The sequence below is a fragment of the Serinus canaria genome, chromosome 22, assembly GCF_022539315.1.
Source record: "Serinus canaria isolate serCan28SL12 chromosome 22, serCan2020, whole genome shotgun sequence".
Taxonomy (NCBI): Eukaryota; Metazoa; Chordata; class Aves; order Passeriformes; family Fringillidae; genus Serinus; species Serinus canaria.
The window spans coordinates 224,996-237,229 of record NC_066335.1 but is presented as its reverse complement, the minus strand read 5'-3'; the positions used below and the strand labels follow the sequence as shown (position 1 = coordinate 237,229).

At 61.6% G+C, this 12,234-nt stretch overlaps 2 protein-coding genes across 2 annotated transcripts; both read right to left on the bottom strand.

Moving 5' to 3' along the window:
• Positions 1–233: 233 nt before the first annotated feature.
• Positions 234–4,518, bottom strand: LOC103822714 (histone H2A.V). The gene is made up of 5 exons (XM_030233339.1): positions 4,315–4,518; positions 1,531–1,608; positions 967–1,080; positions 763–892; positions 234–558 (listed from the first exon to the last, which is right to left on the bottom strand). Exons 1-5 carry the CDS (start codon positions 4,504–4,506, stop codon positions 497–499), a joined length of 576 nt encoding a protein of 191 aa, XP_030089199.1. The 5' UTR covers positions 4,507–4,518; the 3' UTR covers positions 234–496.
• A 4,499-nt stretch (positions 4,519–9,017) lies between these two features.
• PURB (purine rich element binding protein B) lies at positions 9,018–12,018 on the bottom strand. The gene has a single exon (XM_050983122.1). It carries the CDS (start codon positions 11,904–11,906, stop codon positions 10,902–10,904), a length of 1,005 nt encoding a protein of 334 aa, XP_050839079.1. The 5' UTR covers positions 11,907–12,018; the 3' UTR covers positions 9,018–10,901.
• Between the last annotated feature and the right edge of the window lie 216 nt (positions 12,019–12,234).

Sequence of the window (12,234 nt, the reverse complement as noted above, 5' to 3'; positions counted from 1 at the left end):
GGACAGATGAGGTGTCGGACACACAAACACTCCTGAGCTGGGCCAGGACAGACAGACACCTCCACGGCCGGACAGACAGAGCCGGCCATGTGCTCCCAGGAGGCGGGGGCTTGGGACACGCCCCACCCACCGAAGATTTGCATAGTGGGCGGTGCTTGTCCCTCTCCGGTATACCGGGGAGGGCCCGACGCCCCCTCCCAAACCCCTCTCCCCTCCCACCACTGGAGACGATGTGGATTTTTGTAAAAAATGGTTTATGGGTTCCATTTTTGTATAAAACTTGGGGGCAGCCGAGCCACTCGCCCACCCCCAGCTGCCGCCCCACAGCCCGCGGTGTGTCCTACTCAGAATCTAAACCCATCCCAATGCTTCCTCTACAGTCAATCCTCTATGCTCTTCCCTTCAACTATTCCTTAAAAAAAATCCCTCGTATCCCCGAGATGTTCCTGTGCCCAGGTACAGTACGATGACGGGGGGATCCGGTGCTGCACTCCCTCTACGCCGTTTTCTGCTGTCCCTTCTTTCCAATCAGAGACTTGTGGATGTGGGGAATGACACCTGCAGAGAGAGGGGGAGAAATCCTGTGAAGCCACTGCAGAATTCCCAAGAAAACCCTCCCTTCCCCCTTTTGTCAATGGCAGGCAGATCCCCCTCAGTGAGGATCGAGGGAAGCAGCGAGCCCAGGTGCTTATGCCAAATTCCTGCCTGGCTTCCCACATGCCCTCCTTGCCCCGGTGCCCAGCCCAGGAGGGAGGCGCCCACCTCCTCCAGCGATGGTGGCTTTGATCAGCGAGTCCAGCTCCTCGTCGCCGCGGATGGCCAGCTGCAGGTGCCGGGGCGTGATCCGCTTCACCTTGAGATCCTTGGACGCGTTCCCGGCCAGCTCCAGCACCTGCGGGAGGGCAGGAGGAGCTGGGAGCGCCCAGGGCGGGCAGGGCAGGGGGCTGCACAGGGACGGGGCCCTACCTCAGCGGTCAGGTACTCGAGGATGGCCGCGCTGTACACGGCTGCCGTGGCTCCCACGCGCCCGTGGCTGGTGGTCCGAGTCTTCAGGTGCCTGTGGATGCGGCCCACTGGGAACTGGGGGGCAATTAGCAACCTCGTTAACACCCACAGCCCCCGCCATGTGCATATTTACAGCCTGCACTGCTGCTCTGGGCTGCAACTCTCCAAACAGATCACTACCCAATTTATTGATTACTAATTAATAGTTAATATTAACACGTTATAACAATACGTTCTATTGTCATGACATATATTGTGTATCACAAAAATATAAATTAGTAAAATGTAGTTGTATCTTATATAGCGTAAAATAATTGTATTTAAATCATAATAATTAGTTTAAATATAATAAGGTATATGATAAAATACTATGATAAAATATATGATATGTATTATAAAATATTATAATATCTCTCCCAATTAATCCTGCCAGCCCCTCTGTCCCAGCTGACAGCAAACCCCCCATGACTCCATCCCCCCCAGTGCCAAAGCACGCCGTGCTGACCCCCAAGCCCCCTGCCATACCTGCAGCCCGGCCCTCTGGGAGCGCGACACGGCCTTGGCCTTGGCCTTGCCGCTGTCCTTGCCCGCCTTGCCGCCAGCCTGGGGGAGAAAGGGGCCCGTTAATTAATCTAATCACTCCCTGAATCCAAACAATCTCGTTAATTCTAAGCCAGAGGGACCTGCTGCAGGATAAGCTGGCAGCTCCCTGGCAACTCAGGGCCTCTCAAACCACGTGGATTCAAGGGGATAAACAAGGGAGGTTTTCAGGGTGCAGCAGCTGCTCCCTCACCCAGGGGTCTCATCCTGCTGCCACTACTCCCAGTATTTTCCAGAAAACGCCAAATGGGGGAGAAACAGCCCAAAATCCCATTGTTGAGATTTTTTTTTCCAGCAGCTGTGAGCCCAGTTTGTTTTCAGATTCGATTTCTCCACACACTGACACTGGGCAGAGCACTGTTCTGGCACATGGGAATGGGAATCCTGTGGGATCCAGGGGTAATTCCCCCTGGGAAATCACCAGGAGCCCCAGAAATGGGGGATTTAATGAAAACCACGTTGGAAGGGGTGGAAATGCCAAAGCCAAGAGTTTGGGAGTTGCTGAGTAACAAGGAAGAGAGAACACGGGCTCTCCCATCCGCTGTCAGGAAATCCACGGATTCCAGGGATGTGGGAAGACCCTGTGACGTCATTAATCACTAATGAGAGCTGTTCCTAATGAAGGAGAGAGCCCTGGGTGACGCAGGAAAGCAGAGGGAGCTGCACCCTGCCCGTGGGAAAGACGTCAGCAACCCAAAATCTGCTCCAGGTAAAAAAAACAGGGATAAGAATCCCCAAAAACAAGTTTTCCAGCCCACAGAAAGACAAAGGAGCTTGTAAACACCGTGGATATTCACAATCCCTGTTTTTCTAGAATATATTGATCCCACAGTCCCCATCCCCTCTAAAAAGGAGGAATTTTGGCTTATGGAGAGGGAGCTGAAAGGATTCAGACACTCCAGGAGAGCACGTGGAGCACGTTAATCCTTAAAACAAGATGCTGGTTAACCTGGGCATGTCCAAGATCTGGGTCCCATCCCTGCCAGGTGGGAGTTAACACAAGGTTCAGTTCAAACATTGGAAAAAAAATTAGTCACAAGGGGGCATTAATTAATCCCGAAGTGATTAAAGCAAGCAGAGGGTGCCGGGTGAGGCCCTGGGGGACCCAGCAAATCCCCTCTGTAGGCGTTGCTTTCATCAGGAGAAAACATTGCTGAACCCAAGGAGGGCGTTTTGGGGGTGGATTCGAGGGGTGGAAAGGGAGATTCATGGGAAAGGAAGGGGGAGGCAAGGGGGATTTGTGGATATTTCCTTGCCCTAGGAATAACAAGCAGCATTGGGAAAAGCACTGGCTGTTCCCACTGCGGGCTTTTATCAGCCAGCTGTGAACTCTCCCACTGCCCCAGCAGGTTTTCCAGCTCCGAGCTGCCTGCCTGAGACATCTTCACGGGGGGGCTGACTATGAAGAGCAGGAAAGGTCTGGCTGTGGAAATCCCGAGGTCTGTCCCGATGGGAAGTTCCCCCAGCCCAGGTGCCTCCGGCTCCTTATGGGAGATCATCCCACTGGTGCTGGGAGTGCGGGCTCCTGGACTCCGCCCTCCCGAGGGGGCAATCCCCAGGAATTCTCTGCTCACCCTCCGGGTTGGGACAATCCCTGTGGCATCTCCATCCCTCCTCTCCACCACAGCCCCTCACTGGGAGCACATTCCCGTGCTAAATCCTCCCTGGCTCTGACCCGCTGGCTTCTTCACGGCAGGCAAACTTTTTTTTTTCTTTTCTTATTGCTTCAAACAGGATAAAACCCCTGCAAGCAGCAACTTCTTATCTCGTGCCGCACATTCCCAGACGTCCCCGAGCCCAAGTTCTTGGCGGCAGCAGGAGTTGCATAACCCAGCGGTGTTTCCATTACCGCGGAGGGACCGGGGCCCTCACCGCCGGCTCCGGACCCCCGCACTGAACCCCCCGAGCCCACCTGCGGATCCCCAGAACACCCCCAAGCCCCCTGCGGACCCACAGAGCCTCTCCCGTGGATCTTCGGAGAACGACAGAACCCCCGCGGCTGCACAGAACCGCCCGAACCCCCTACAAGCCCACAGAACCGGCCTACGGACCCAGGGAACGCTCCCGCGGAGCCGCGGAACCCCCTCAGCGATCCTGCCGATCCACGAAACCCTGTAACCCACATCGCCCTGCTCGCCTTCGCTGACAGCTCTAGAGCCGGCCGGCCCCATTCCCCCCAGGGGCCCACAGGAACGGGGCACCGGGCAGAACGGGGGCACCGGGCAGAACGAGGCCCCCGTTTCTCCCCCCCGGACCGGGCCGTTTCCCCGGGAAGCGGGCTGAGATGTATCCGCGTAACCCGGAGGAGGCGCCGGGCAGTTGACAGAGCCAGCTCGGGCCCCTCGATCGACGTTTCCCCCACGACAGCCGCTTCCTCCCGTCCAACCGACCCGCAACCGGCACAAACCGCGGCCGAGGAGACACCGGCCGACACCGCACTGCTCTGACAGCGCGGGACGGCACCGGCGGGGCCGGGCTTGGAGGGCAGGACAAACGCCCTGCCCGGGAACCAGGCGACAGCGGGCACGGAGCACCGGGGGAGCGCCGGGCCGGACCCAAGGTCACGGACCGGGGCCCGGCCCCCTCCCCCCGTCCGGCCTGCGCTGACAGCGGCGCCCATTGGCGGCCCCACGGGGCCCGGCTCTGCCCGGCCGCGCTGTCCTGGCCAGCCCCCCGAGTCCCGAGCCGCACTGCTGCCCCTGCCCTCACCATGGTACCGCCGCCGCCGTCCGAACCCCAAAGCCACCGCCGCGCCCGACCCGCCTCAGGAGCCGCCAGACAATGACCCGCCCGGGCGGGGGCGACGGGCCGCGCCGCGTCCCCACCAATCACCGCCTCCCATACTAGTTTGAACATCCCGCGGTGCCCAATGGGCGAGCCGCTTCTTTTCCCGTCCATCATTGGCTCCGCCCCGCGGCTCGTTTAACGGCTGTGTTGCCTTTGCACACGGCACACAGCGGGGTGAGGGCGGGACGCGCTTGCGTCGGTGATGTCACCGCCCGGCGAATAGCAATAACGAGCGCCGCCATGGGAGGCGGGGTTATAATGATAAACAGCTGACTGAGCCAATCAAAAGGGGGTACTGTTTCCCGCCCATTCCATGGCTCCGCCCCGGGTCGTGTTTGTGTGAGGGAGCCGGGAAGGGGGGGGGCGGACTGTGAAGGGAGCGCCGGGGTCTGGAGGCTCCAGGGGCTTGGTGGCCCTCCGGTGCTTGGGGCTGAGGGAGGACAGCCAGGCCTCCGGTGCCTCTGACCCTCCGTGTGTGTCTCTGGGGCACTACACAGATAGCCCGGCGCTGCCCCGTAGGATGAGTGAGGAGGGCAGCGGTCGTGAGGTAACACGGACCCCTCCGCCCCCGGGCCGGACTGGGGGCTGGGGCGGACCCTGAGAGGCCGGAGGGTCTGCCGGTGGTGACAGCAGCGGTCAAGTGTGGCCAAAAAGCCCAAAGATTCACAACACTGTTGCGGGGAAGAGGGCCCCTTTTCCGAGCAAACATGTCACAGCGAATAAAAGCTCAGTTCCTCATGACGAGCCCCGTTCAGTGCCAAATGTAACCTGACTGTGGGGCGAGCTGAGCTCGTAAATGGAACCGGGGATTCGCCACCGAGGGGCGGTGACAGGGAGTGGCTCGGAGCTGGTGGGCCCCGCACAGTGCAGCCCTCCCCGAGCTGGGGCCGGAGCCCTCGGCCCGGCTGCCCCAGGCGCGGCCGCTGTCCCCACGGCCATGCGGTGTCCTGCCGGCCGGGCCTCAGCTTCCCTCCAGCAGCGGGGGGGGCGGAGGGCCCTGCACTGTGCCCGCTCCTCGCCGCACTGCCCGGGGGCTGCGGGCGGCCCCGCCCTGCTCCGGCCCGGGGAAGGCGGCACCTGTTCCTGGTCCCCCGGCTGTCCGGGGCTCGCTGCCAGTTTCCCTGCACGGGGCAGCGGCGAGGAGGCCCGTGCGGCCCGCGCCCTCGCTGCAGCTGCCGGGGGGCTCAGGGCGATCCCAGTCCCCCTCCCTGCCCCGGCTGCACCGTGGCCGAGGCACGGGCTGGGAGGAGCAGAAGGGCAAGGAGGAAGAGGAGGATGACGAAGGCCCTCCCCGGGGTGCCTGCCCTGCTCCGTCAGTTTTCCCCCGGCACCGGGCAGGGGGGCACCGCGCATCCCCCGGCCCTCGCTGCAGCTGCCGGGGAGGCTCAGGGTGCGCCCACCCCTCATGCCGCAGCTGCTGCCGGCACCCCGGGAGTGCCGCACCTGCCCCGGGCAGCAACTGCCGCGGGCTGCGCCCCCCCGGGCTCCATCCAGGGCCCTCCCGGGGCCCCTCCAGCTGTCCCCAGCTCCGCCGACCCCCGGGGCCAGCCGGGGGGGCCGGAGCAGCTGCGGGGTGCGATGGGGCCGGGGATGGGGCCGGAGGAGCCGCTCCCCCGGCCCCGGGGAAATGCGGGACGCGGGCTCGGCACGGGGAGGAGCCGCGGGGCGGTCGGGGGTCGCAGCGGGCCCCGGTGGCGGTGACAGTGATGGCGGTGACGGCGGCTCATGCGCAGGCGGTCCCCGCGTGTCCTCAGATGAGCCCGAGCCCGCAGGGAGCCGCAGCGCGGGGGGCGGGGGCTGCGGCACGGCCGGTGGGGACACGGCACGGGCACAGCGGGGACACGGCACACCGCCCTGGGCACGGCACCATGCCTCTGCACACGCCTGCACGCGTGACGCAGCCGTGCGATGGCACACGCACCTAACACACAGCACGCAGTCGTGTGCAACGCTTTCACATCTGCGCACACACACCTGCGCATGCACCTGCCTGAGCCACGGCACACACACCACACACGGGCCACGCCAAACCCTGCCAGCCTTACACCCGCACGCAGCAGGCAGCCATGTGTTGGCACACACGCCTTACACACACTTTACACACACACACACACACACACACACACACCCACAGCAGGCAGCCATGTGGTGGCACAATGCCGTATACTCACTTTACACACACCTTACACACGGAGCCGTGTGGTGGCACGCACACCTCACACACACCCACACACAGGTTTTGCTGTGCACACACAGCCTGAGCTGTGACACACCATGCCTACGCCATGCCAAACCTCCTCCCTCCCTCCCACCGTGCTGGTACCTCACACCCCCAGCTCCCCTGAGTCAGGCGATCCCCTCAGGACACCCCACGTTCCGTTTGCACCTTCAGGACATCCTGCATGTGCCTGTAATGCTGCAGGGTGACCACCCCACCCCTCACCACAACGGTGGCACCAGCTCCACCCTGCAGGGCCCCCCACGGCACCCCCAAGGAACAAGTCAGGCCCAGGCTGGTTTTCATTCACTTTTCCGCATACTTTATTTGTTACAAACATACAATTCTTTAAATATAGACTGTAAAACTCCATTTGCAAAAATCTGCTACGTCAGGAGTGCTCGGAGCAGGAGGAGTTCGTCGCGTCGGCCTCGTCTGCGCTAGTGGTAACACCCAGGACCTGCCTCCGGCCCCTGGAGCCGCCCCGCCGGCCGCAGGGAAGGGACACGGGGGCCCCGGCCCCCCCGGCCGCCTAAAGTGCAGGTTTGCTTTAGTTTTTGTTTTTCTTTCATTAAAAAAATAACAGGAATAAAACTTTCTTTTTTTTTCTCTTTTCGGCAAAGGGACGTCATGGCGAGCGCTCGGGGAGGGAGGCGGCGCTCCCGGGATCTGCTGCTCCAAGGAGGATCCGGTGCTCGGAGGAGGATCCAACATTCAAAGGATCCAGTTCTCAGAGGATCCAACTCTCCGAGGAGGATCTGCTGCTTGAGAAGAACCCAGCTCGAAGAGGAGGGTCTAGTGTTTGGAGGATCCAGCTCTCAGAGGATCCAGCTCTTGGAGGATCCAACTTGGAGGAGGATCTGGCTCCTGGAGGAGGATCTAGCACTCAGAGAAGCATCTGGTGCTCAGAGGATCCAGCTCTTGGAGGATCCAGTTCTTGAAGGATCCAGCTCTCGAAGGAGAATCGGGCACTCAGAGGATGCAATTCTTGGAGGACCCAGCTGTCAGCGAACCCAACTCTGGGAGCACCTGGCTCTCGGAGGAGGATCCAGTGCTCTCCCCACCGACGCTGTCCCAGCCCCGTGGCTGGGCTGCCCTGTTTGGAGCTGCTCTCAGCCGCTGCTCTGAGGCCAGAGCCCCGGGGTGGGATGGGGCTCCGGGCCGTGCCGTGCTCCTCCCCGGCCGTCCCGCCCGGATCTGGCTGCTCCCGCCAACGCCCAGCCCCGGCTCCGCGTGGCTTGGCCCCGGCGCCGCTGGCTCTACCGGCTCCGCGAGGATGAGGAGGCGATGGCCTCGCCCTGCAGGAACATCTGGGAGCATCCACGGAGCCCACGGGATTTCCCACTAGGAATACCTGCTGAGCTCCATGGTGCACCACCCTGCATACCCCCAGTGCTCCCTCAGCTGCTCTTTTAAAATATTTTCCAGTTTTTTTGCAATTTTTTTCCACATTTTGCTTTTTTTACGAGGCCAGTGAGGGGTTGGGTTGGTTTTGTCACCAACATGAGGAGCCGCCACTGGCACAGCTCCCCAGACCATCCCCCACTGCCCCCAAATCACCTGGAAACGAGGCAGGAGAATCCGAATTTTCTTCTGAATTTTTTAGGGCAAAAAGAACTGAAGCTGTTTGAACTTGCCCTGGAAGCACCACCCGCTCCAGACCCAGCCATTTGGGGTAATTTCCAGTGGGTTTTGGGGCACTGTACAAGACTTCCAACATTCTGTCTGTACAGCCATCATCGCGTTCTCCATCAGCCCCTCTGGGGCAGCAAAGCTGGAAGTACCAGGAATTTGGGATATTTTTCCCCCTATTTGTGGTTTAAAAATAAAAAAAATAAAAAAAAAAAAAAAAGCAATTTGCCCATTTTCTACAGAATTCAACCCAAAACCCAAGCGAATCTGAGCTATGTACACACAGCCATGTCTATACACACAGAGATGGGAAGGGGGTTCCGGGGAGATGCCGGCGTTGTCCCGCTTTCCTGGGAAACACCAACGCCTCCTGGGGGGCTCCAAGAGAAAAACCCCCAAAACTGCCCCCCAAGATCCCCTCTCCCATGGCCGCTCCCCTCGCTCCAGCTGGCACCTCAAATCCCCTTTTTTCCCTATTTTATCTCATTTTGGCTGTTTTTTCCGCTGTCATCCTCCGACGTGCTTTGCTCTTCCCACCCAAATGGAGCTGTGGGAGGTTGTGTACATGGATCCAGCGCTGCTCTGGCCAGGAAAGGCTCCCTGGGCCAACGCCGGGAGCTGCTTTTTTGGGTTTATTACTGGATTTTGGTGGTTTTGCCTTTTTTTTCTTTCCTCTTCCATGTATTTCTAGCCAGCTCCCCAGAGCTGGGCCGGGCCGGCAGCGATTCCGCCGCTCTCCCAGAGTAGAAATAAGGCTAAATCACCGCAATTCAGCCAAAAGAAAGAAACCCAAAGGAATATATATATATTTTTATATATATATATATATATATATATATCTCTCATCCTCTTCAAAAATAAAAGGAGAGGTCCCGCGGCTGGACGCCGGTGAGTCCCGCGGAGCTGGGAGCGTTTCCCCCCAAATCCGTCGTCGCCATCGTGGTTTATGGATTTTCTCCGTGGCAAAGAACACAGGACCAGGAGGATGGGTGGATACAGCAGGAATTCACCGGAAAGAGCTGCCTGAGGGTACAAAATACAGTACAGGACACATCGGCCATCGAGGAAGGACTATTGCTCCCGAGTGAGTGAGTGAGGGATCCGGGTCCTTTGCGACGGAGAAGGCTTAAAAACCGGATAAACGGAAGAAATTCGCTTTAAAAATCCCTTTAAAAAGAGCGACGGCAGCGGGAGCGGCGGGAGCAGCGGGATGGGGCCGGGGGCCGGCCAGACGGACGGATGGACAGCGGCGTGGGGGTCCCCCAGGGGTCTGCGGCTGTTCCTCGCTTCCCAATAAATATGGAGAGAGGGAGATGCCGGATCCGTGGTAATAAATTAAGGAGGCAGCTGACTGGGCTCCCAAAAATGGATTAAAAGGAAAAAAAAAAAGAAAAGTCCTAGAAGTGGTGAAACCGTTGGAGAAGAAGAGGCAAAACTTTGGAATGAGAGCGATGGAGTTCAGAGTTATGGGAAAACGGGGTGAAAAACCGGAATTCTGTACAGGGCAGGACTGAGCCGAGGGAGTGAAAAAGAATTAAAAAAAAAAAAGACTATTTGAAGAGTGGAAAAATGTGTTTAATAGGAGGTGGCTGGAGGGACCAGGCGGCGCCAGGGCCGGGCCCAGGGGGGCAAAAAAAGACAAAAGGAGGCAAAAAATAACAATAAACCTCCAAAATCCACCCCCAAGGTGCCGGGCCGGGCGTGGCCACGGATTTGGGGCCGGAAAATCCAATTTGGGTGAAGCCAAGGGGCGGATTCCGGCGGGTCCTGGTGAAACGGGGCCGGAGGCGCCTTATTTGGAGAGAAGGGGAAGATGGTTCGCCCCGTCGAGTTTTTCCTTGTGCTTTGTGCCGGCGCCTCCCCCTTCCCGGCGGGAAACGGGGAGGGGGGGAAAAACGGTCAGAAATCGGCAAAACCGAGGAAATCTTCCCTAATTGTCAGGGAGCCGCCACCTCGGGGCGGGTTCCAGTTCAGGCGCCTGGAGTTTGCATCCCGAAAAAAAAAACCAAAAAACCAACCATAAAACCAAAAAGAACCCCCCCCCATTAAAAAAAAAAAAAAAAAACAACAAAAAAACGTGGAAAGAGGAGGAAAGGGAAAAAAAAAATAAGGAAAATGAAGGGAAAATCACAAGCCGAGGGAACGGCCGTTGGTCCAAGGTGCCTCCGCTGCGCCCCCCCCGCCCCCGGCGCTGCCGCCGCCGCTCGGCTCCGGGGCCCTCGCGTGCTGGTTTTGATGGGGGGGGCACCGGGAGGGGAGGGGCTGCAGGTGACCCCCGTCCCCCCCCAAAAGCAGCGAGTCCTAGGGTCCGGGGGTCCCATGGTGGGAGCCGGGGAGGGGGCGGGGGGGCCGCGGGCAGCGGCACGGTCGGGCCGGTTTCTCTCTCTCCGGTGGCGGCAGGAGGGGGGGCTCGGGGGCTCGGGGACCCCCGCGACCCACCGCTGCTGGGGGGGGACTCGGGGACCCCTTCGTCCCGTTGCTGGGAGCAGGGACCCGGGGGAGTTTGGGGACCCCTTCACCCCGTCGCTGGGAGGGGGAAGGGGGGCTCAGGGACCCCTCTGCCCCGTCGCTGGGAGGGGGGATTGGGGATCCGTTCGCCCCGGGGCTCGGGGGGGGTGGTGGGGGGCCGGCGTCGGGGTCGAGGGCTGGGGGGATCGGCTCAGTCGTCGTCCACGTCGTCGCCGTCGGAGTCGTCACCGGCGCCGCTGCCGCTGCCGGGTCCCGGCGGGCCGGCGCGCCGGTCGTAGAGCTTGTCCCGCTGGCGCTCCTGGATGTCGCGCATCTCCTCGGCGTAGCGGCAGAAGGCGCCGCCGAACTTGGCCCAGGCCTTGTAGGGGACGGTGATGGCGTTGCGGTAGGACGGCTTCACCTCGCTGACCCGCAGGAACACTCCGTACTTGTTGCAGCCCACGTCGAAGAAGAAGCGCTTGGAGTCCACGGTGATGGACGTGCCCTCCGGCAGCTCCCCGTAGAGCCCCCCGCCGCCGGGGCCGCCGCCGCCGGGGCCGCCCAGCTCGTCCTCCTCGCCGCCGTAGTCGTCGATGAGCTTGGCCAGGGCGTCGCGGAACTCGATGAGGCCCTGGGCGGGCAGCGCGATGGTCTGGCCGCTCTGCAGCCCGGGGGGGCCTCCCGCGAACCCCCCCGGGCCGCCGGGGCCGCGGTTCACGGTCTGGCGGATGCGCAGGAAGCGCCCGCGCTGGTTCTCCTTCAGGTCCAGGTAGTACTTGCGGTTCTCCCGCACCAGGAACTCGCTCTTGAGGGCGCGGCGGGGCCCGGCGCCGTCCTCGCCCGGCGGCCCCGCGGCCTGGGCCAGCTGCTCGGGGCTGGACGGGCCCAGCTGCGCGTAGTGCTCGATGAAGTCGCCCAGATAGTCGCGGAACTCGGCGGCCACGGCCATGGAGAGCGTGAGGCGGCTCTTGGAGCCGCCCGCGCCCACCTCGGCGATCTTGAGGAAGCGGCCCTTGGCGTTCTGCTTCACGTCCAGGTAGAAGCGCTTGTTCTGGATGTCCAGCCGCTTGGACGCCAGCTCCTGCGTCTCCTGCTCGGGGCCGGCCGCGCCGCTGCCGCCGGGCCCCGCGGCCGGGCCGGCCCCCCCTGCCCCGCCGCGGGCGGTCCCGAACCCGCCGCCGCCGCCGCGCTCGCTGCCGCTGTCCCCGTCCGCCATCTTGTCCGCCCGCCCCGCGCGCCGCCCGCTTCCGGCCCCGCTGCGACACCGCTGACGTCACCGCCGCACAGCCGCCGTCACGTGCGCTGGAGGCCCCGCCCGCCGCGTCCCCGCGCGCCCCCGGCGAAGCTCCGCCCCCTCTAGGCCCCGCCCCGAAACCCCCTCCCCTCCAATTCCATCGCTCCGAGTCCTGCCCCCAGCTGTCAGTTACAAGAGCCACGCCTCCCATTGGTCGCTGTGCCCGGGCCCCGCCCCGCAGCCCCCACCCCTCCATTGAGCGCAGCGCTCTGCTGCCCGGCTGTCAGTCACGGCCACCGCTGGCTCCTAT